This window comes from Pipistrellus kuhlii, unplaced genomic scaffold, assembly GCF_014108245.1.
Source record: "Pipistrellus kuhlii isolate mPipKuh1 unplaced genomic scaffold, mPipKuh1.p scaffold_m20_p_50, whole genome shotgun sequence".
NCBI classification, from domain to species: Eukaryota; Metazoa; Chordata; class Mammalia; order Chiroptera; family Vespertilionidae; genus Pipistrellus; species Pipistrellus kuhlii.
In genome coordinates, this window is record NW_023425552.1 from 34,383 (window position 1) to 56,695 (window position 22,313).

General features: G+C 64.1%; 1 protein-coding gene across 1 annotated transcript; it reads right to left on the reverse strand.

The window, feature by feature from the left end:
- Positions 1-211: 211 nt before the first annotated feature.
- On the reverse strand, positions 212-21,972 carry KIF7 (kinesin family member 7). The gene is given in 20 exon segments (XM_036415606.2): positions 212-829; positions 948-1,094; positions 1,176-1,374; positions 1,723-1,929; positions 2,187-2,402; positions 2,492-2,668; positions 2,754-2,879; positions 3,578-3,775; positions 5,759-5,961; positions 9,823-9,975; positions 10,838-10,953; positions 11,250-11,395; positions 12,373-12,600; positions 13,123-13,233; positions 13,709-13,978; positions 13,981-14,257; positions 14,629-15,040; positions 15,833-16,033; positions 17,457-17,810; positions 21,792-21,972. Coding segments are annotated over 19 exon segments (4,041 nt in total). The 5' UTR covers positions 17,785-17,810; positions 21,792-21,972; the 3' UTR covers positions 212-503.
- Positions 21,973-22,313: the final 341 nt, after the last annotated feature.

Sequence of the window (22,313 nt, forward strand, 5' to 3'; positions counted from 1 at the left end):
TACCTCTGTAGCTGGCGTGCCTGGCGGGGTGCTCTCGCCGGCCTCCCTGACCTGCCTGCGCCTCGTGGGGAGCCGCACCGGCTCTGCCCGGAGCCAGTGGGAGACCACAGCGTCGTCCCGGCCGCGAGGAGTCAGTGTCCCAAGTCTGACCCGTTCCGAGCTGCTGTGTTCCTGCTTCCTACTGCTGTCCGTCTGTTTTCCCAACACTCCATTTCTCAAGAGGTTACTCGTTTATTAAAAAGTGGTTTTACAAAATTCTACAAAACCTTTCCCAGTTTCCCCAGGTCCGTGTGCCCATCCAGGCACGGCCTCCTGTGGCCGTGCAGGCCCCCAGGCCGGAGCACCCTGAGCGGCCAGAGGTGCCAGGGGCTCGGCTCTGGGAGGGAGTGGGGGTCCGCTCTGGGGAGCTGAGGCCAGTTCCCGCTGGCTGTCCCGGTGACGGACCCCGTCTGGAGGACGCACACGGCACAGTACCTGTCAGCCGGCCCCTCCAGGCGCTGCGGCTACAGCGGGTTCCTCCGCACGTCGATCATGCCGGGGCTGGGCCTCCGCAGCTCCCGCCGCGGCCTGGCCAGGGGCCCGAGGTGCCGGGGCGGCCCCGCCCCCGCCCCCGCCCCAGGCAGGACTCGCCCCAGGGGGGGCTCCGCGGCCTCGGGGGCGGCCTGCTCCTCCCCGCCCAGGCCGGAGCGCTTCCAGGTCAGCGGCAGCGGGGCGCGCGGGTCCCTCTCCTCCCGGGCTCGGGGGGCGCCCTCCGCCAGGGGCGGCTGCCAGGGCGGCTCCTCGTCCCCCGGCGGCGGGCGGTTCTCGGGGCACAGGCCCTTCTCCCCGCCTGCACAGATCGACGCCCCCCCGTCAGAAAGGGGTGCAGGCCCTCAGTCCCCGCTCCCCTCCCGGCAGAGCTGGCACTGGGGCCAGACCTTCCCGCAGGGCCTCACCCCGGCTCCGGCTCCGGCTCTGGCCCGCGGCGCTGCCCGCGCTCAGCCTCTGCCGCAGCTCCTGGTTCGCCCACACGTGGCGGCCCAGCTCCCGCTCCAGCGCCTGGATCCGGCCCTCGTATTGCCGCCTGCTGTCGGCCAGCCCCTCGCCGAGGTGGTCTGGGGGACAGAGGGGGTGGTGGGCCGGACGGGGAACGGGGAACGGGGCCCGGGCCGGGCCAGGCCGGGGCGCGGCCTCACCTCGGCTCTGCTGCAGCAGCAGCTGCACGTGCTGCTCGTGCTCCTTCTGCTGCAGCGTCAGCTGCCGGTCCGTCTCCAGGCGCTGCCGCTCCAGCGCCGCCTCCAGCCAGAACACCAGCCGCTGCTGCTCCTCCAGCTGCATCTCCAGCTCCGAGAAGGCCACCTGCTGCTGGTGCTGCTCCTCGCGCAGCGTCACCACCTGCGTGCGCCCAGCTGCCCTCAGGCCGGACCGGGCCAGGTGCCCCCGCCCGGGGCAGTGCCAGATGCCACTGAGAAACCAGGGCCTCAGTCCTCCTCAGCCCTCCAGGCCGCGATTCCCAAATCAGGAGTGTGATCGCCATCCCCCCTCAAACTTTAGGGCTTCCTGGGGCCAGGATTTCGGTCTCGACAGGGACGTGTGAGCTGCTGCCCTACTGTGTGACAGAGCGCCCCTGGCCAGCGGGCACAGGCCACCCTGAAGGTGCCAATCAGATGGGAGGGGGAGGAGACAGTCTCGCCAATAGAACAGGCTTTAGAGAGAGAGACACAGAGAGGCGGGCTGCCCCACCTTGTCAAAGTACTTGCAGAGCAGGGCCCTGGTCTCGGAGGAGGACAGGTAGCTGAGCTTGGCCAGGAGGTTCATCTCGCACTGGGACAGCAGCGAGGCCGAGGCCCGCAGCGCCCGCTGCCGGGAGGCGATGGCCTCGTTCTTGTACTCGATGGCCGCATCCAGGGCCTCCACGGCCTCGTCCAGCTGGAACAGCGTCCGCTCCTCCTGCGGGGGCGGGGCAGGCATGGGGTGGGGTTCCCCATTTCCCGGGCGACTGAGTCCTAGTCCACAGCTGACCCGTCTGTCCCCTCCTCCTGGGCTGTCAGCCAGACACCGCTGGGGAGGCCGGGCTCTGCACTCAGGCAGGACCCCTCGGTCCCGGCACTCATGCCCACAGGGGAGCTGAGCTGTGGGGAGCTCAGTGCACACAGGATGCACAGGGGAGGGAGCGGAGGGTGCAGCCCCAGGGCCAGTCCCCGTACCTCGGGCGAGAGCAGGCTGCCCTGGCGCAGCTTGCCGTCGATCTCCAGGCGCTGCTTGAGCAGCGAGTCCTTCTCCTGGCGCAGGGCGTCGATCTCGCCGCGGATCTGCTGCTGGCTCTGCGCGCTGCCCTGGCGCAGCTGCCCGCTCTTCTCCGACAGCTCCCGCTCCAGGTGCTCCAGCCGGCTGGACACGCGCACGATGTCCTCCGTCAGGGCCTGGGGGCACCGGGCGTTAGGGAGGGGGGCAGACTGGGGGGGGGCACTTGGAGTGGTCCCCATCAGCCCGAACTCCGGGGCGCCCTCACCTGGCTGGACCGCAGGCGCTTGCTCTCCAGCCCCGTCTTCTCCTGCACCAGCGCCTCCTTCTTGGCCAGGATGGCCTCCCGCTTGCGCAGCTCCTCCCCCAGCTCCTCCAGCGCCCGCCGCTGCTGCAGCACCTTCTCCATCTCCTGGTCCAGCCACCGCTTCTGTTCCTCCACCTTCTGAGGGGCGGGGGGAGGCGGGCGCTCAGCGCCAGCGCTCAGGCTGCTGGGGGCAGCCCGGTGCGGCTGTGGGTGCGGGGCCCACCTGCTGCTGCTCCAGGGAGAACACGGAGCCGCTGCTGCCGCTGCGCCGCTTCCTCTGGAACGCCGCGATCTCCTCCGTCTTGATGCGCAGGATCTTCTGCTGCTGCTCGTGCTTCAGCTCCAGCTCCTGAAGGCACAAGGGAGGAGCTCAGGGGGCGCTCAGGGAGGAGCTCAGGGGGCGCACGGGGGAGGAGCTCAGGGGGGAGCTCAGGGGGGAGCTCAGGGAGGAGCTCAGGGGGGAGCTCAGGAGCTCAGGGGAGGAGCTCAGGGGGCGCACGGGGAGGAGCTCAGGGGGCGCACGGGGGAGGAGCTCGGAGGAGCTCAGGGGGCGCACGGGGAGGAGCTCAGGGGGCGCACGGGGGAGGAGCTCAGGGGGCGCACGGGGAGGAGCTCAGGGGGAGGCTGGGGGGGGGAGCTCAGGGGGATGCACAGGGGGCGAACGGGAGGAGCACAGGGGGCGCACAGGGGAGGAGTTCAGTGGGGACTCAGGGAGGAGCTCAGGGGGGTGCACAGGGGAGGAGCTCAGGGGGGAGCACGGGGGGCGCCCGCAGGGGAGAAGGGCTGGGAGGGGCTCGGGGCCAGGGAGGATGGCTCCAGCTTGTCCCCAGGGCCTAGATGCGCCTGCCCCTCCCCACACAGCCCTGCTCGCGCCCCCAGCTTTACACCCCCGGTCCCATCTCGCTGGGGACAGCGCACAGAAGCAAACACTGACGGGGCTCCTACAGGGGAGGTGCCGCCGCCCTGACTTTCCCGTAACCCCCCCCTCACAGTGAGGGGAGGGCCACGGGGCCGGGAGGTGGGCCCGCGCCCCGCCCCGCGCCCGACCTTGACCCGGTGCTGCCGCTTGCTCATCTCCGTCTCCAGGCGCCGCTTCTGCTCCGTCTCCTCGCGCAGCCGCCGCTGCAGCTGGGCCTGCTGCTGCCGCATGAGCTGCACGTTGTGCTCCAGCTCCCGCAGCCGCTTCTCGCTCTGCGCCGACAGCGATGCCAGCCGCTCGCTCGCCTGCTTCCTCTCCCGCAGCGCCTGCACCGGCACAGCCTCCGCTCAGCTCCTCTGAGTCCCCACTGAATCCCCCTGAGCGGGGCAGACGGACGGGAAAGCGGGAGGAGGGGCCTAGCGGTGTGGCTCAGTGGATAGGGCATCGACCTGCGGACTGGAGGGTCCTGGGTTTGATTCTGGTCAGGGCGCATGCCTGGGCTGTGGACTTGACCCCCAGTAGGGGGCGTGCAGGAGGCAGCCGATCAATGATTCTCTCTCATCACTGATGTTCATATCCCCCCCCCCCCTCTCCCTTCCCCCCTGAAATCAATAAAAATGTTTTTTAAACAGGAACTCAGAAAAATACAAACAGAGAGACGGATGTCAGTACCAGGCCTAGGTGCGCTGTACATGCTAAATGACTCCAACAAATCCTATCGGAGAGGGTGACCATTGTCAGCCCCGTTTAACATTAGGAAACGGAGGCACTGGGCCAAGGGCGCACAGCTAGCAAATGGCAGAGACGGCACTCTGACCACCCGGCTGAGCACAGAAGGAACGGACAGTGGGTGGACAGCTGCATGGACGGAGGGTCAGCAGGGTGGAGGGACAGCAAGGTGGATGGGAGGGATCATGGGAAGATAAAAACCAGGATGCAGGAATGATAAAAGGGGACAGAAAGAGGCAAAGATGAAGGGGTAAATGGCTAGTCACACCAGCTGATAAGCGTGGATTAGAGCATGTCAAACTCAGAGCCCACAATGAGTATTTTCGCAGCCCAGACAATATAACAGTATTAAGAAATGATTTAATAACAATTTCATAACTTAATTTTCACAACATCCTGTTATACATAATCATCAATAACGAACCACAACATTTGCTAATGACTGATGACTATCATCATGCTGCATTCATTTCCCTCCACTAACACCGGCAGCAAATATTTTAGCAGCCGATCGCCACGTCATGTCTTGGACTGACTTGGTGTGCGCAACAGGAAATATTTCACTTTTGGAGAACAGGAAAAACAGGTTTATTTGCGTTACGCTTACTAATTTGTGCAGTGATTCAGTGTCTGGTAAGTTCACGGTCAAGGGAAATACTGATTTTTATTAAAATGATCTTATGTTACCGGTGACTCTTATTTCAGCCTTTTGCATTCAGCACGTCTCTATCGAAATAAGCCCAGGTTTCTATGAACACGGAAGCTTTTGCTGTGTTGCGGCCACATACACTCACAACAGTGTGCTGGGCCCGGGGCGGCCTGTGAGTGGGACATGCTTGGATCCAGGGACCCGGGCTGAGGGGGGACAGAGGGAAGGTGGGCGCAGAGGAAAAGGAATGGGAGCTGGAAGGACAGGCAGACGGAGGAGGGCGGAGGCTGCAGGAGGAAGGTCCAAGTTCTTCCCACACCCACCGCTCACCTTCCCCGAGAAGGGGGGGCTGTCAGCAGGACCTGGCTCCCCGCCCCCCGCCTGCCCGGCCCCCCGCCTGCCCGGCCCCCCGCCTGCCCGGCCCCCCGCCTGCCCGGCCCCCCGGCCTGCCCGGCCCCCCGCCTGCCCGGCCCCCCGGCCTGCCCGGCCCCCCGCCTGCCCGGCCCCCCGCCTGCCCGGCGCCCCGCCTGCCCGGCCCCCCGCCTGCCCGGCCCCCCCGCCTGCCCGGCGCCCCGCCTGCCCGGCTCTGTGCCTAAAGCTGAGCTGACCCCTGGCGATGCGGCCCCCACCAGCACCAGCTCAGCCTGGGAGGCGGCAGGGCGTCAGCACCGTCAGCACCGAAGCAGGGGACCCGCAGAGGCCTGGCACCCCGCCGCCCCCCCCCTCCCGCACGGACCTGCCCCCGCCGCACCCCCCTCCCGCACGGACCTGCCCCCCGCCGCCCCCCGCCGCCCCCCGGCCGCACGGACCTGCCCCCGCCGCCCCCCCCACTCCCGCACGGACCTGCCCCGCCGCCCCCGCAGCACGGACCTGCCCCCCCCCCGCCGCCCCCGCACGGACCTGCCCCGCCGCCCCCGGGGGCCGCACGGACCTGCACCTGGCTCTGGGCGGCGGCCACCCGCCGGCGGAACTCCTGCAGCCGGGACCGCTCGCCCGGGTCCTGGGGCTCCGCGCCCTCCAGCTCCCGCAGCTGCCGCTGCCCCTCGCTCAGCTCGGCCCGCACCCGCTCCGCCTCCTGCTCCAGCTCCCGGATGCGCTGGCTGTGCTGGCGGTTCAGGGCCTGGGCGGCCTTCCCTGGGGAACGGGGTGGGGGTGGGGGGGAGACACACAGGTCAGCACGGGCCAGCCGTCCCCCCCTCGGGCCCCTCCGCTGGGTCCCCGAGGAGACGGACACCCAGAGGTTTACCAGCCTCTGTTCCACCAAAACCATGAGTTACTCAGGATTTAGCTTTGCCTTGACTCACTTTTTAAAAAAATATATATTTTTATTGATTTCAGAGAGGAAGAGAGAAACATCAACGATGAGAATCATGGACGGCTGCCTCCTGCACGCCCCCTACTGGGGATCAAGGCCGAAACCCGGGCCTGTGCCCTGACCGGAATGGAACCGTGACCTCCTGGTTCCTAGGTTAATGCCAAACCACTGAGCCACATGGGCGAGTCCTGCCTGGGGCGGAGGCGGGGCCGCCCCGGCACCTCGGGCCCCTGGCCAGGCCCAGCCCCGGCATGATCGACGTGCGAGGAACCCGCTGTAGCCGCAGCGCCTGGAGGGGCCGGCTGACAGGTACTGTGCCGTGTGCGTCCTCCAGACGGGGTCCCTCACCGGGACAGCCAGCGGGAACCGGCCTCAGCTCCCCAAAGCGGACCCCCACTCCCTCCCAGTGTGGTGCCCAGGGCCAGCTCCGGCCGCCCTGCTATAAGCAAATAACATCCACAGGAGAGAAGGTGCAGCCATACTGACATCTGACAAACTGGATGTCAAGGTAACAGAAGGCAAAGGTGAGTACCTGCACGTATTATATAATCCACTACATATAAGGCTAATATGCAAAAAGTGTCCCTTCGGGAGCTCAATCAAGACACTGAGTTTGATCGCTCGCTATGACGTGCGCTGACCACCAGGGGGCAGCATGGGGCGAAAGGAGGTCCTGGCCAGGCCTGGGATCCTGCCCGTGCACGAATTTCATGCACCGGGCCTCTAGTTTTATATCGGTGATGGGGACACGACATCAAGAAGACATAACACGTCTTAACATATATGTGCCCAACCAGGGAGCACGGAAATACAGGAAAAACCGCTCACAGAACCAAAGGGAGAACTAGATCGAGACACGATCACACTTGGGGACCTCACGCTCCATGGGCAGCCGTACCCAGATCACCCAAACAGGAAGTCAGTGGGGAAATACGGGCCTCTGATGACACCTGTCAATGGCCGCCATTAAGTCAGTGGACACACGGCCAGTTACAGAGCCTCGCTTCCCAGAACATCAGAGGGTACAGTCTCCTCCGGCACCCAGGGGCGTTCTCAGGGACAGACCACATGCTGGGTCACAAACCAGCCTCCACAAACGCAACGAGACAGAGATTACACCTCCAGCCCTAGCCGGTGTGGCTCAGTGGATAGAGCGTCGGCCTGCAGTCTGGTCCGGGGCACCAGCCTGGGCTGCAGGCTCGATCCCCAGTAGGAGGCAGCTGATCAATGATTCTCTCTCTTCACTGACACAGAGCAGCTGAGCGTGGCCCCTGTGCAAGGTGTACCCGCAAATCCATGAGGTGCTCTGCATTTTAGAATTAATGTCATTGAAATGCCCACACTGCCCTCAGCCATCTACAGATTCAATGCAGCCGCCATTAAAGACCAAGGGCACATTTCACAGACCTACAGCAAACACTACACACACTTCTATGGAACCAAAAGGACCCTGAAGAGCTACAGCAATCCTGAGAGAGAAGAACAAAGTTGGAAGGATCACACCACCAGATGTCAAACTATACGACAAAGCCACTGTCATCAAAACAGCATGGTCCTGGCACAAAAACAGGCGTGCAGATCAGCGACCCAGAAATGGGGCCCCGCCAATAGGGTCATTAATATGTGACAAAGGATGCTAAAACCGGTTTGGCTCAGTGGATAGAGCGTAGGCCTGCGGACTGAAAGGTCCCAGGTTCGATTCTGGTCAAGGGCATGTATCTTGGTTGCCGGCACATCCCCAGTAGGGGGTGTGCATGAGGCAGCTGGTCGATGTTCCTCTCTCATCCATGTTTCTAACTCTCTATTCCTCTCCCTTCCTCTCTGTAAAAAATAAATAAAATATATTTTTTTAAAAAATATATATGACGGAGCAAGAGCATACAATGGAGTCAAGACAGTCTCTTCAATGAGTGATGCTGGGAACACTGGACAGACACATGAGAAAAAATCCAACTGCACCAACTCCACCACACACAAGAAAAAGGCACAACGGATAAGAGTTACATATAAGGCATAAAACCACCAATATCCTAGAATAAAATGTAAGCAGGAACATCTCAGGCAATGGAGCGGTCTTCTCGCCAATACCTCGCCCAGGGCCAGAGAGACAAAGGAAAGATAAACAAATGGGACGACATCACACTAAACGCTTCTGCACAGCCAACGGAACAAAATGGAAACCCCCTGCCTGAGAGAACACGTTCCCAACGTCACATCTGCTAAGGGGGCGGTTTTGAAAATATACAAAGAATTCACACAGCGCAACACCAGGAAGACAACCAATTAGAATGGGCAAAGGTGCCCTGGCTGGGGTGGCTCAGTGGGTAGAGCGCCAGCCTGCAGACTGAAGGGGCCCGGGTTCGATTCCGGTCCAGGGCACCAGCCTGGGTTGCAGGCTCGATCCCCAGTGTGGGGCGTGCAGGAGGCAGCCGATCAATGATTCCCTCTCATCACTGACGTTCCTCTCTCCCCCCCTCTCCCTTCCTCTCTGAAATCAAGAAGAACTATTTTTTAAAAACCCACCTAAGGTCACCCCACCCGGTGGCACACATCAGCAGCAGCCGGAGCGCGACGTGGGGCCGCCCAGCCCTCCGCGGACCAGCGCTGTGCCCACCGGCAGCGCCTGGCACAGGGCGGCGCCTGATAAGGAACAACAGGCAGCGCTTCCTGGGACCAGTCTGAGCCTGTGCCTGAAGCCGCTCCCTCCCCGACACCCCGGAGCAGGCACAGCCGTGCGCCCCTTCCCGCCCCTTCCCGGAGGAGGGCACGGCGCACACGGAGGAGGGCACGGCGCACAGAGAGGAGGGCACGGCGCACAGAGAGGAGAGCACGGCGCACAGAGAGGAGGGCACGGCGCACAGAGAGGAGGGCACGGGGCACAGGGAGGAGGGCACGGCGCACAGGGAGGAGGGCACGGCGCACAGGGAGGAGGGCACGGCGCACAGAGAGGAGGGCAGGGCGCACAGAGAGGAGGGCACGGCGCACAGAGAGGAGGGCACGGCGCACAGAGAGGAGGGCACGGCGCACAGAGAGGAGGGCACGGCGCACAGAGAGGAGGGCACGGCGCACAGGGAGGAGGGCACGGCGCACAGAGAGGAGGGCACGGCGCACAGGGAGGAGGGCACGGCGCACAGGGAGGAGGGCACGGCGCACACGGAGGAGGGCACGGCGCACAGGGAGGAGGGCACGGCGCACACGGAGGAGGGCACAGCGCACAGAGGTGGCGCACAGAGAGGAGGGCACGGCGCACAGAGAGGAGGGCACGGCGCACAGAGAGGAGGGCACGGCGCACAGGGAGGAGGGCACGGCGCACAGGGAGGAGGGCACGGCGCACAGGGAGGAGGGCACGGCGCACAGAGAGGAGAGCACGGCGCACAGAGAGGAGGGCACGGCGCACAGAGAGGAGGGCACGGCGCACAGAGAGGAGGGCACGGCGCACAGAGAGGAGGGCACGGCGCACAGAGAGGAGGGCACGGCGCACAGGGAGGAGGGCACGGCGCACAGGGAGGAGGGCACGGCGCACAGGGAGGAGGGCACGGCGCACAGAGAGGAGGGCACGGCGCACAGAGAGGAGGGCACGGCGCACAGAGAGGAGGGCACGGCGCACAGAGAGGAGGGCACGGCGCACAGAGAGGAGGGCACGGCGCACAGAGAGGACAGCGGGGGCGCCCGCCTCTCACCAGTGCGGACCAGCTCGCCGATGAGCTCCTCCTTCATGCGGATGTTGATGGCCAGCTCCCGGATCTTCTGCTGGGCCTGGGCCAGCCGCCACTCGGAGGCCGAGGCCGCGGGGGCCTGGCCGCGCCGGGCCTGGGCCTTGGTCCCCTGGACCCCTGTGCAAGGCCTGCGGTCACCCCTGCGGCCGCGGACAGGGGGCGGAGGGGAGAGGAGGGGGGCGGAGGGGAGAGGAGGGGGGCAGAGGCAGGGGGCGGAGGGGAGAGGAGGGGGGGCGGAGGGGAGAGGAGGGGGGCGGAGGCAGGGGGCGGAGGGGAGAGGAGGGGGGAGGAGGGGGCGGAGGGGGGCGGAGGGCGCGGAGGGGCGCGGTGGGGGTGGGGTGGGGAGAGGAGGGGGGGGGGGGGGGGGGAGGGGGGGGGAGGGGAGAGGAGGGGGCGGAGGGGAGAGGAGGGGGCGGAGGGGAGAGGAGGGGGCGGAGGGGAGAGGAGGGGAGAGGAGGGGGCGGAGGGGAGAGGAGGGGGCGGAGGGGAGAGGAGGGGGCGGAGGGGAGAGGAGGGGAGAGGAGGGGGCGGAGGGGAGAGGAGGGGGCGGAGGGGAGAGGAGGGGGGGGGGGGGAGAGGAGGGGGCGGAGGGGAGAGGAGGGGCGGAGGGGAGAGGAGGGGGGCGGGAGGGGAGAGGAGGGGGCGGAGGGGAGAGGAGGGGGGCGGAGGGGAGAGGAGGGGGGCGGAGAGGAGAGGAGGGAGGCGGAGGGGGCGGAGGGGAGAGGAGGGGGGCGGAGGGGAGAGGAGGGGGCGGAGGGGAGAGGAGGGGGCGGAGGGGGCGGAGGGGAGAGGAGGGGGGCGGAAGGGAGAGGAGGGGGCGGAAGGGAGAGGAGGGGAGAGCATACCGGGGGCGGAGGGGAGGCAGGGGTGAGGAGGCGGGCGCTTGCCCGGGCACCCAGGGAGGAGTGTGGACTGCCCAGGTGCCCCGTGAGGACTGCGGCGGGAGGGGGGCCGGGTCCTCTGCGTCCCCCGAGCTCACCTCGGGGCTCCAGGCCGGCTGCGCTCAGCTCCTCCAGGCGCAGCTCCGGGCCCTTCCCGCCCGGGGGGCTCCCTGGACCGGCCTCCGCCCTCGGGCTGCACTTGCTGATCCCGCCTCTGGGGGGCAGAGCAGAGGCTGTACCCCGCCCCGCCCCGCCCCCTGGCCACAGGCAGGAGGCAGGTCACAGCCTTCCCCCCGCCATCACTGGAGCCTGTCCCCCAGCAGATCCCGGGGCCGGGGCCAAGCTAGGGGTGCGGGGGGGGGGGCACCCAGACCCCCTGGAGGCTGCGAACCAGGCCTTTCCCACCGGCAGGCGCTTGGCTCAGAGCCCCCCAACAGCCAGGCTGGCCGGGCGACGCGGTGAGGACACCGAGACCACCGCTCCCCCGCCTGGGCCCCAGCGGGTCCTCACCTGCGCAGGGTCCTCCGGGGCGGCTCCTCCCCCTCCTCCCCCCCCTCGTCCTCCTCCTCTTCCTCTCCGGATGCAGCCGAGGAGCCACTGTCCAGCGCCGCCTCCTCCTCCAGCAGCGCGGCTCCCGCCTCCGGGCCATCGGGCACCTGCGGGGGCACCAGGGCTTCAGGCAGGAAGCCTCCCGGGCGCCCTCTAGGGGCCACTCCCGGCACCAGGTCTGTGCACCCACATCTCCGCCTCCAGCCCTCCTCACCCCCAAGCCCCAGCAGCGCCGCCTGGGGAGGCCTTCCCCCACTCCGGTCAGGGCGGGAGCCGCCCCTGCACCCCCTCCCCTCCCCCCAAAGCACCCGAACGCTCGGTCCCGTGACCACCCGCCATTCCTCTCCGGCACACAGGTCACCTGCACCTCCTCATCCTGCAAACCTCGTCCGGCCGGAGTGAGGCTGAGTGACAGACCTCTGCCAACCCCCGCACTCCCCCACTCCCCCTCCCCGTACCCGTACCCCCTCTCCCCCGGCCCTCGGGGCTGCAGGGCTGAGAGGACCCCAAACTTTCGGGCAGATGCAGGCACAACCTGCGTCCAAAAGGCCCCTCGTGGCAGAACCAGAAGCGGAGCCCAGGGTGAGGGATAAGGGGAGGGGGCGGCGGCCTCACGGGGGGGAGCCCCGTCCCTGGGGGTGAGCTTCCCACCCAGTGCTGGAGCCAGCACCCCCCTGCAGCCCGCCCGTAGCCCAGGGACACTGGAGGCCCCCAGTAGCACTGCCCGCCCGCCGGCACGGCTCTGTCCCAGTTTGCTTCCCAGTCAGGGCACAGGCCCATGTTTTGAGCTCAGTCCCCAGTAGGGGGCGTGCAGGAGGCAGCCGGTCCAGGGTTCTCATCATTGATGTTGCTCTCTCTCTCCCCCTCTCCCTTCCTCTCTGCAATCAATCAATTGATCAGTCAATATGTATATTGTTTAATAGCACCAGCCCTCTGAGGGCCCAGTCACCCATCCTGGCCCTTCCTCAGGGACACGGGAAGGGGCACCCACAGCCGGTCCCATGAGAGCCTGGGTGAGGGGCACCCTGCGCAGCACCGCCCAGCCCAACAGGCCCAGCGGGCGCCCGGCTCCCCACCTGCTCACCTCTCCCCAGCTCTCCGGGCCGACGTCATCCCCAGGAAGGCCCGCGGGGGGCACCATGCCCAGCACGTGGGAGTGGGCACCCGCCAGGGGGGCCGTGTGCGGCCGGGGCACCAAGGACCCCGGAGGCAGGCCCTGCAGGAGCCCTGGGCCCCCCCAGCCCGGCCGCACCAGCTCCAGCCGCAGCCGCAGCTCCGCCATCTCCTCCTGCTGCTCCCGCAGCCGGTCGCTCTGCAAGACAAGGTCCGGGTGCCGAGTGGGGACGCGGCTGGGGCTGTGGGACAGGGATGGCGACAGGAGGAAGTGCAGGCCACCTCACGGTCACCCCCCCCGCCCCCCCCTCTCTCTCCCCCCCCCCCCCCCCTCTCTCTCTCACAAACACACACACACACACACACACACACACACACACACACACACTGCACTAGTTCAGGCTCAAGTTCTCACCCCACCCTGCCTGTCCTCCACGTCAATGCCAATCACCGCCACCAGAGGGCGCCAGAGCAATGCTGACCCGCCTCCTTGGGGCAAAAGGACGGACGCCTCTGGCTCCAGTGCCCCCTCCTGCCCCCCATCTGCCTCCCACACTCAAGACCACCTGCACCCCCACCGCATGCTCCTCACCCGCACACTTTGCTCCTTTGTGCCTGCCCCCACCCCTGCCTGCCGCCAGCACCCTCCCACCCGGCTGGTCTCCTCCCGTCTGGTGATCCGGCTCCCTTGCTCCCCCCACCGCTAGGAAGCGGGGCCCACCTGCAGCTTGTACTGCTCCATGGCGTCCTCTAGGGCGGCCAGGAAGTCTCGGTTCTCTTCCTCCAGGCGGGCCACTTGGCTCTGCAGGGCCAGCAGCGCCCCCTCATCGTCCTGAGGGGCGGGGAGCCGGGCTTCAGGGCGAGGGGCTGGCAGGGCGCTCCATCTCCCCACCAGGGTTCCCCCGGCCCAGCGCTGCCCTGCTCCCTCGGGGCTCCCCCAGCGCTGCTCTGCTCCAAGCCCTGCCTGCCCCCTCCCCTCCTGCAAGCCATGCGGCCCCCTCTTGTAATAGTCGATCCTTTATAAATGAACGATCAGAACATCGCTGCTGTTATTACAACTCACTGCGCGTCCCCCGGCCTGCTGGGCCCTTGTTCCCCCTCAGCCCTCACATCCCCCCTCGGAGGCAATGCCAAACGTCTCCCCCACTTTACAGATGGGGAGCCCAGGCCCAGGGGGGCCTTAGGGCGCGTGGCCACGTCACCAGCAGGTGCGCCTTTGGATGGAAGGGGCAGGGGCTGCTGTCTGTCCGTCTGAAGACCTCCTCCCGCCCTGCCCGCCCTGCCCGCCCCTCCCCGGCCCCGGCCACCTTCCTGCCGCCGGGCGCCCGCGGGGCCCGCTCCTCGGCGGCGGCGGCGGAGGCGCTGTCGATGCCGCTGTCGGGCCCGGAGGCGGAGCTCAGGGCGCTGCGCTCGCCCTCCACGGCGCACAGCCAGTCGCGCACCTTGCGGGCGGCGGCGCCGGGCAGCCCGGGCGCGGCCTGCAGCTCCCGCAGGAGGCTGTAGGCGGCGTCGGTGCGGGCCCGGTAGCGGGCGCACTCGGCGCCCAGGCGGGCGGCGGCGGCGGCGGCGGCGGCGGCGGCGGCGGGGGCGGCGGGGGGTCGGGGCCGGGGCCGCGCCGGCCGCGGTGGATGATGCGCGTCTCGGAGCGGTGCCGCGGGGGGCCCCGCGCCCCGGCCGCGTCCTCGGGCGCCCGCTCGGGCTCGGGCCGCCAGTTGACGGTGGGCCGGTTGCAGATGTTCTGGGCGCGGCTGGCGTAGTTGAGGGTGTGGAGGGTCTCGTCGAAGTCGGAGGACGAGGGGCTCACGCAGGCGATCATCACCGTCTTGGCGTTCCCGCCCAGCGAGTCTTTGAGGATCCTGGGGGGGGGGAGGGCGGGGATCGGGGTCCCAGCCCGGTCAGATCGGGGGCGCGGACTGCATGGATGCGCGCCCCCATCGGCCTCGGATGCATGGATGCGCGCCCCCGATCGGCCTCGGATGCATGGATGCGCGCCCCCATCGGCCTCGGATGCATGGATGCGCCCCGATCGGCCTCGGGCTGCATGGATGCGCCCCCCCGCCCCCCCCCCATCGGCCTCGGATGCATGGATGCGCCCCGATCGGCCTCGGGCTGCATGGATGCGCCCCCCGCCCCCCCCCATCGGCCTCGGATGCATGGATGCGCCCCCCCGCCCCCCCATCGGCCTCGGATGCATGGATGCGCCCCCGATCGCCCCCAGCAGGCTCACCGGGTGATCTTGGAGTCGCGGTAGGGGATGTGGCCGCCGCGCCGCTGCGGGTCGCCCAGCGCGCTGATGACGGAGCCCAGGGCCAGCAGGCTGCTGTTGATCTGGATGCTCTCCCTGAGGCGCTCGCCGGTGCTCCCCGTCTTGAGCACCCGCTCCGAGCCCGCCAGGTCCACGAAGCGGAACTTGGACACGAGCAGCGGGGCAGGGGCGGCGGCGGCGGCGGCGGGGGGCCGGGGCGCGCGGCTGGGCGCGCGGCCGCGCTGCTCCAAGGTCACGGTGAAGACCGTGTGCGAACGGCTGGACAGGCGGTTGAGGTGCGTGGCCCCCGTGTGCCGCGCCGCGTGGCCCATCTCCAGGACGCTCAGCACCTCGTCCAGGCCCTCCACGTCCACCTCCTTCACCCCGCACAGCACTGCGGGCGCAGGGGCTGGGTGAGCCCGGGGCTGGGGAGCCCCTGCAGCGCCCCTCCCCGGCCCGGGGCCCCCCTCCGTGCCCGGGCTCCTGGCCATCCTGATTGGGGCTGGGGGAGGGGAGGGCGCCCTCCAGCTGCCCCCATGCGAAGGTGACCAGACATCCCGATTTTTAACAATCTGTCCTGAGGGGTTTTAAAAAAGTCCAAATTTCCCAGAGACCAGTGTGGCTCAGTGGATAGAGCGTCGGCCTTCGGACTGAAGGGTCCTGGGTTCGATTCCGGTCAAGGGCATGTGCCTTGGTTGCAGACACATCCCCAGTAGGGGGTGTGCAGGAGGCAGCTGGTCGATGATTCTCTCTCATTGATGTTTCTAACTCTATCCCTCTCTCTTCCTCTCTGTAAAAAAATCAATAAAGCCGAAGCTGGTTTGGCTCAGTGGATAGAGCATCGGTCTGCGGACTGAAAGGTCCCGGGTTCGATTCCGGTCAAGGGCACGTACCTTGGTTGTGGGCACATCCCCAGTGGGGGGTGTGCAAAAGGCAGCTGGTAGATGTTTCTCTCTCATTGGTGTTTCTAGCTCTCTATCTCTCTCCCTTCCTCTCTGTAAAAAAAATCAATAAAATATATTTTAAAAAATCAATAAAATATATTTTTAAAAAAATTTTTTTAAATAAAGAATATTAAAAAAAAAAAAATGTCCCAGTGTTTGGAAAGAATCCTTGGGGTGACCTTCCCGAGGAGGGTTCCGGTGGGGGAGCCCCTCCGGCCGGTGCCCGCCCCCCCACTCCTCACCCACGTGGCCTCGCTCGTCCTCCCGCAGCTGCACGGCGCGGCCGGCCGGGCCCGCCTCCAGCAGGTCGCGGAGCTCCTCCTTGTACACCTCCAGGTAGGACACGCGCACCAGGCAGTCCAGCAGGTCGTTCTCGTCGATGAGCCTGAAGGCCTCGGCCATGACGCGCGGGATGATGCCCTGCTGGTCCTCGTGGAGGGCGGCTGGGGGGACACAGGCCGCCAGCTGGGTACCCAGGCCCCCGTGCCCCTCCGGCAGCCGGAGGAGGGGGCCATGGGCCAGGGGGGTCGGGCAGAACCCCAATATCTGAGCTGGCAGCAAGCAACCTCTCAGGGGTGAGCCAACCCCTTTCACGATATAAGCCCCCCCACCCCCTCCACCGCATCCCTGCCAGGTCACCAGACTCCCTTGATTACCCCCTGCGACAGGGAGCTCATTACCACAGTCTCTGCTCAGTTACCTAAAGCAGCATTTTTCAACCGCTGTTCCGCGGCACAGATGTTGCCTGGTGTGCCGTAGGTGCAGACAAGACAAGAATTTTATAATTTTTCACTATTTTGTTTACTTAATATTTCATAATAAAGTAATTATAAAATACTTTCTTTGTGTTTATTTGATTCCTATTCAAGAGAATTACTTTATATATAGTCAATATAGGCACAGAGTTAAATTTTTTAACATTTTCTAATGGTGGTGTGCCTCATGATTTTTTTCATGAAACAAGTGTGCCTTTGCCCAAAAAAGGTTGAAAAACACTGACCTAAAGTACCTCCTACACTTCTCCCAAAGGAGTAAGGGGGTGTTCAGAACAGCATTCATCTTCACAACTTAAAAAAAAAAAAAGGCAAACACCCAAAGCATCCATCTCAGGATCCAAAGGGGATCTGGTTAAATAAATTATTGCCGTACGGCCACAATGGAATGTCGGGCAGCCATGAAAAAGATCAGGCTGAAAAATACTTAATGATGTAAAAACCTGCTCTTGATATTAGTTACAAAAGTAAAACAGGGTATAGACAAAACCAGTTTGGCTCAGTGGATAGAGTGTCCGTCTGCGGACTGAAGGGTCCCAGGTTCGATTCCAGTCAAGGACACAGGCCCGGGTTGCGGGTTTGATCCTCAGTGTGGGGTGTGCAGGAGGCAGCCAATCAGCGATTCTCTCTCATCACTGATGTTTCTATCTCTCCCTCTCCCTTCCTCTCTGAAATCAATACAAATATGTTTTAAATAAAGAAATAAACAAACAAATAAGTAAATAAAATGGGGCAGATCCCCTCATCCGCCCAAAGTGTCTCTCCCCAAATCTGCTCTAGCGTCTCCTGGAACCAGCCGGGCCGGCTCCGTGGCAGCCAGAGTGTGTCCCTTCCAGGACAGCCACCCGGACCACTCCAACCAGCACATGGACTCCTCGCCCTCGCCAGACAGACAGACAGACAGACATCCTGCAGAGACAGGCCAGCTCCCCTGCCGCCCCAGAACCAGGCGCCTGGCCCATCGCCCGCCCTGCCCAGCCCCACACGACTGCCCCCCCCTCCCCGGGCTGCAGACCCGCCCCCCCCCCCCCCGGGGCTGCAGACCATTGCCCCCCCCACCCCACCCCCGCCCCCGCCCCGGGGCGGCGCTCACCCACGCCGGCCTCGCCCATGGTGTAGGTCTTCCCGGAGCCCGTCTGGCCGTAGGCGAACACGGTGGCGTTGAAGCCCTGGAAGAAGGCCTCCAGCAGCGGCGGCACGCAGGCCCGGTACACGGCCTCCTGGCCGGCCGCCTCGTCCAGCACCACGGCGAAGCCGAAGCTGCGGGCCCGGCCCAGCGTGACGCGGCCGCGCGCCGGCTCCGCCCGCAGGCAGCTCTGGTGGCCGCGCAGCAGCTCCTTGGGCAGCAGCGGGCGCACCCGCAGGGCCACCCGCACCGGGGCCGCCTCGGGCCCCGGCGGCCGCGGGGCCTCCAGCCCCATGGTGCGGGCGGCTGCTCCGGGCGGACCTGGGGGGGGGAGGAGGCCCCGTCAGCGCCTGTGCCCCGCGGCTGGGCTCCCCTGCGGGGACCGAGCCAGCTCCTGCAGCTCCTGCAGCTCCCGACCCGGCGGGGATGGAGGGGAGGGGGCCAAGGCTCAGAGCAGTCCGACCCCGCAGCAGGTCCCGGCTCTCCTCACTGCAGTAAGTCCTGAGGGCGCCGAGACCAGTGTGGCTCAGTGGATAGAGTGTCGGCCTGCCGACTGAAAGGTCCCGGGTTCGATTCCGGTCAAGGGCATGGACCTTGGTTGCAGGCACATCCCCAGTAGGGGGTGTGCAAGCGGCAGCTGATGGATGATTCTCTCTCATCGGTGTTTCTAACTCTCCATCCCTCTCTCTTCCTCTCTGTAAAAAATCAATAAAATATATTTTTAAAATAATAATAATAAATAAGTCTCAAGGGCTTGTGTTCCAGTGGCACCTCCCCCCGCCCCCATCTTCTACCCCCCACACACACACATGCAACACACATGCACATGCACACACAGGACACACACATGCTGAGATTTCCAGTCTCTGGGCTTCAGCGCGCTGACGTCACATGCCAGCGCCAGTGACACGCCAACGGCTCCCCACTTTGCACAGGCTCCCGGGTGTAAGGGGTGGCAGGCTGCAGTTTCCAACCCGGGGACCCCAGCACTGCCCTGTACATCCCAGGATCCAGAGCGGGCACGGCGAGGCCAGAGGGTGTGGCAGGCAGGTAGCCGCCCATCCCCTCCTCGCTGTGGCCACCCGCCAACGCCTCTGAGGCTGGACAGGCAGTCTCCGCAGCACTCCCCTGGCTGCCCCCCGCCGTTCCCAAGGGGGGCTGAGAACTTTGGGACAACACAACACAAAACAACATCCGTATAATAGGGGGTCCAGAAGGAAAGGAAACTGAGCGAGGAACAGAAAACCTGTCTGAAGAAATAATGACAGAAAACTTCTCTGATACAGGGAAGAAAAAACCCACACAGCCGGGACCGGTTTGGCTCAATGGATAGAGCGTCGGCTTGGGGACTGAAGGGTCCCGGGTTCGAATCCGGTCAAGGGCATGTACCTTGGTTGCGGGCATATCCCCAGTAGGGGGTGTGCAAGAGGCAGCTGATCGATGACTCTCTCTCATCGATGTTTCTAACTCTCTATCTCTCTCCCTTCCTCTCTGTACAAAATCAATAAAATATATTAAAAAAAAAAAAAAAACCCACACAGAGTCCCAAGCAAAATGAACCCTGAAAGGCCGATGCCGAGGCACGTTATAATTAAACTGGCGAACACCAACGACAAAATAAGAATCTTAAAAGCGGCCAGAGAGAGACAGAAAGTTACATACAAAGAAATCCATCAGACCAGCAACCGATTTCTCAACAGAAACTCATCAGGCCAGAAGGGAATGGAATGGAATATACAAAGTCATGCAAAGGAAGGGTCTGAATCCAAGAATGCTGTACCCAGCAAGGCTATCAGTCAAAATTGAAGGTGAAATCGGGAGCTTCACAGACAAAAAAAAGACTAAAGGAATTTATCATCACCAAACCAGCAATGCAAGAAATGCTAAAGGGTCTGCTGGGAAGGATGGAAGGAAGGAAGGAAGGAAGGAAGGAAGGAAGGAAGGAAGGAAGGAAAGAAGGAAGGAAGGAAGGGAGAAAGACAGGAGTATAGAATAAAAATGGCAACAAATAAGTACCTATCAATAATAACTTTAAATGTAAGTGGATTAAATGCCCCAATCAAAAGACATAGGATAACAGATTGGATAAGAAAACAAGACCCATATATCTACTGTCTACAAGAAACCCACCTCAGAAAAAAAATACACACACAGACTGAGGGTGAAGGGATGGAAAAAGGTTTTCCAGGTGAATGAAAATAAAAAAAAAAAAGCTGGGGTAGCAATACTTATATCTGACAAAATAGATCTCAAAGTAGAGGACATAACAAGAGATAAGGAATAATACATAATACTAAAGGAATAATACATAATACTAAAGGGAGCAATCCAACAAGAAGAAATACTGATAAACATATACACACCCAATACAGGAGCACCCAAATACATCGAATCACACTACTTGGCACACATTAAAACTTATGAATTATTTCTGGAATTTTTCCATTCAGTGTTTTAAGCCCACCGTTAACCATGGGTAGCTGGAATCGTGGAAAGTGAAGCCACAGCTAACGTGGGGGCCGTGACTGTATTTCTCAGGTTCCCCTGCGTCTCCTCAGCCTGTGCCAAAGGCCTGGTCCCTGCCACTGGTGGCCTGACACGTTTTGTACCATGACATGATATTACACATAAAAACCCCGAAAGACTCCATCAAAAAACTTCCCAGCCTCCAGGGGCCTGTCCCTGCTCCTCCCACTGGGCAACTGGGCCATTTTTCAAAAATGCAAACTCTTGCCCTAGCCCTGGGGTTGGCAAACTGCGGCTCTTTGGCCCCTGGAGTGTGGCTCTTCCACAAATTACCCCAGCATCCTCAGTGCTGCCCCTCTCCACACACATCCCACCCACCCACTGCCCTCAGCCCTGTCTCCCCGCTCCTCCCAGGCTGGGAGCTGGGGGCAGGGACCCGTGTCCCCTGCCTGCTGCCCGATGGTGATGCAGGACATTTCCCCGGGGAGCACCCCATCTTCCTCCTCCCTCCCCAGTCCCTCCCCCATTCCCACCTGGCCCCAACAAACTTTATTGACCGCAGGTTTGCCTCCTTTATTGGGCTTTGCTGCAGTGCACTCACAGGTGTTTTTCTTTTTTTCTTATTTTACAAATTGTAGGAAGACCTTCCACCAGCCATGACCACAGGGGGCTTCTCTGCAGGCAACGCTCCGGGGCGACGATGTTGGGGAGGAGGGGGACCTACTATGCTGCGGGGCAGGCAGACAGGCACCCAGAACGCACCATCCGCCGCCCCGATCAACTCATTTCCTAGCTACACTTCTCACCGTTATTTTAAATATATATTGTATAGACTTTTTACAAAGAGGAAGGGAGAGGGATAGAGCCAGAAACATCGATGAGAGAGAAACATTGGTCAGCTGCCTCCTGCACGCCCCCCACTGGGGATGTGCCCGCAACCAAGGTCCATGCCCTTGACGGGAATCGAACCCGGGACCCTTCAGTCCTCTATCCACTGAGCCAAACCGGTTTCGGCTCACCGTTATTTTAGAGCGTACCGTTTCCACTTGTTTTTTTTTTTTTTTTTTTTTTTTTTAAAGTTAGCTGTGAAACAGTCCCGCAACTCCTGATGGAACCATTTCCTCCCGCGCTTTATTTATTTATTTATATTTTATTCATTTTTTTGTCAATCCTTCCCCGGAAGATATTTTCCCATGGATTTTGAGAGAGTGACAGACAGAAACATCAATGTGAGAGAGACACATCCATGGCGCCTCCTGCAGGAGCCCCGACCAGGGCCCGGGGCCTGCGCACCCATCCCGGCGTGGGGTGCACCCATCCCGGCGTGGGGTGCACCCATCCCGGCGTGGGGTGCACCCATCCCGGCGTGGGGTGCACCCATCCAGGCGTGGGGTGCATCCCGGGGGGTGGGCGCGCCTATAATTCACTTCTCTCAGCGCCGGTAACGGATTTTGTTCCCGAAAACCATTCGGTCCCCGCGGGGTGCCCGGCAATGGTGTCCCCAGCGGTGCCGTCCGGCTCCGCCTGAACTTTCCAGCCCCTCGCGGTCCCGCCTCTCCGCGCCCCAAAGGCTGCCCGAAGCGCAGGCGGGAGCGGGCGGGAGCGCGCAGGGGGTCGGGGCCGAGAAAGTTCTGGAAAGTGGTCACCTATGCACAGGCGACCCTTCCCCCCGCGGCCAGGCCCGGGATGTCAGCCTCCATCCGGCCCGGCCTTAAGGAAGGGGGGCCGCGCCCCGGGAGGAGCCCTCGGGAGGCTGGTGAGCGGGATGGGCCCCCCAGGGGGCGGCTCCCGGGGCGCCCGGCCCTCGCCTCGCACCCCCTCGCGGCCCCCACTCACCTGCAGGGGATGCAGCGCAGCCCCGGCCCCGCGGCAGCCGCCGAGCCCTGACGCCGCGCGCTCTGATGCCGTCACCACGACCCCCGCCCCCTGAAGAAGCCCGCCTTCGCCCCGCAACCCCGCCCGCCCGCCCGCCCGGCCCGTGGAGGCAGAAACACGAGCGGGGCGGCGCCGCCAAGTCTGTCCGCAGGCGAGGCGGGGGGCGGGGCGACGGCGCGAGGGGCGGTGATTGGGCGGGGCGACGGCGCGAGGGGCGGTGATTGGGCGGGGCGACGGCGCGAGGGGCGGGGAGTGGGCGGTGAGACGACAAGAGAAGTTGAGGGTGGGCGGGGCTAAGGCGCGAGGGGCGCGGAAGTGGGCGGGGCGATAGCCCGAGAAGTTGGGGTGGGCGGGGCGGCGGCGCGAGGATGGTGAGTGGGCGGGGCGTCGAGGGGCGTGGCCACGTCTGTGGGCCCACGTGTCCCTGGTACCGACCCCGCCTGGGGGTCGCAGGCCTTGAGCCCTGATTCCAGTGCACACTCA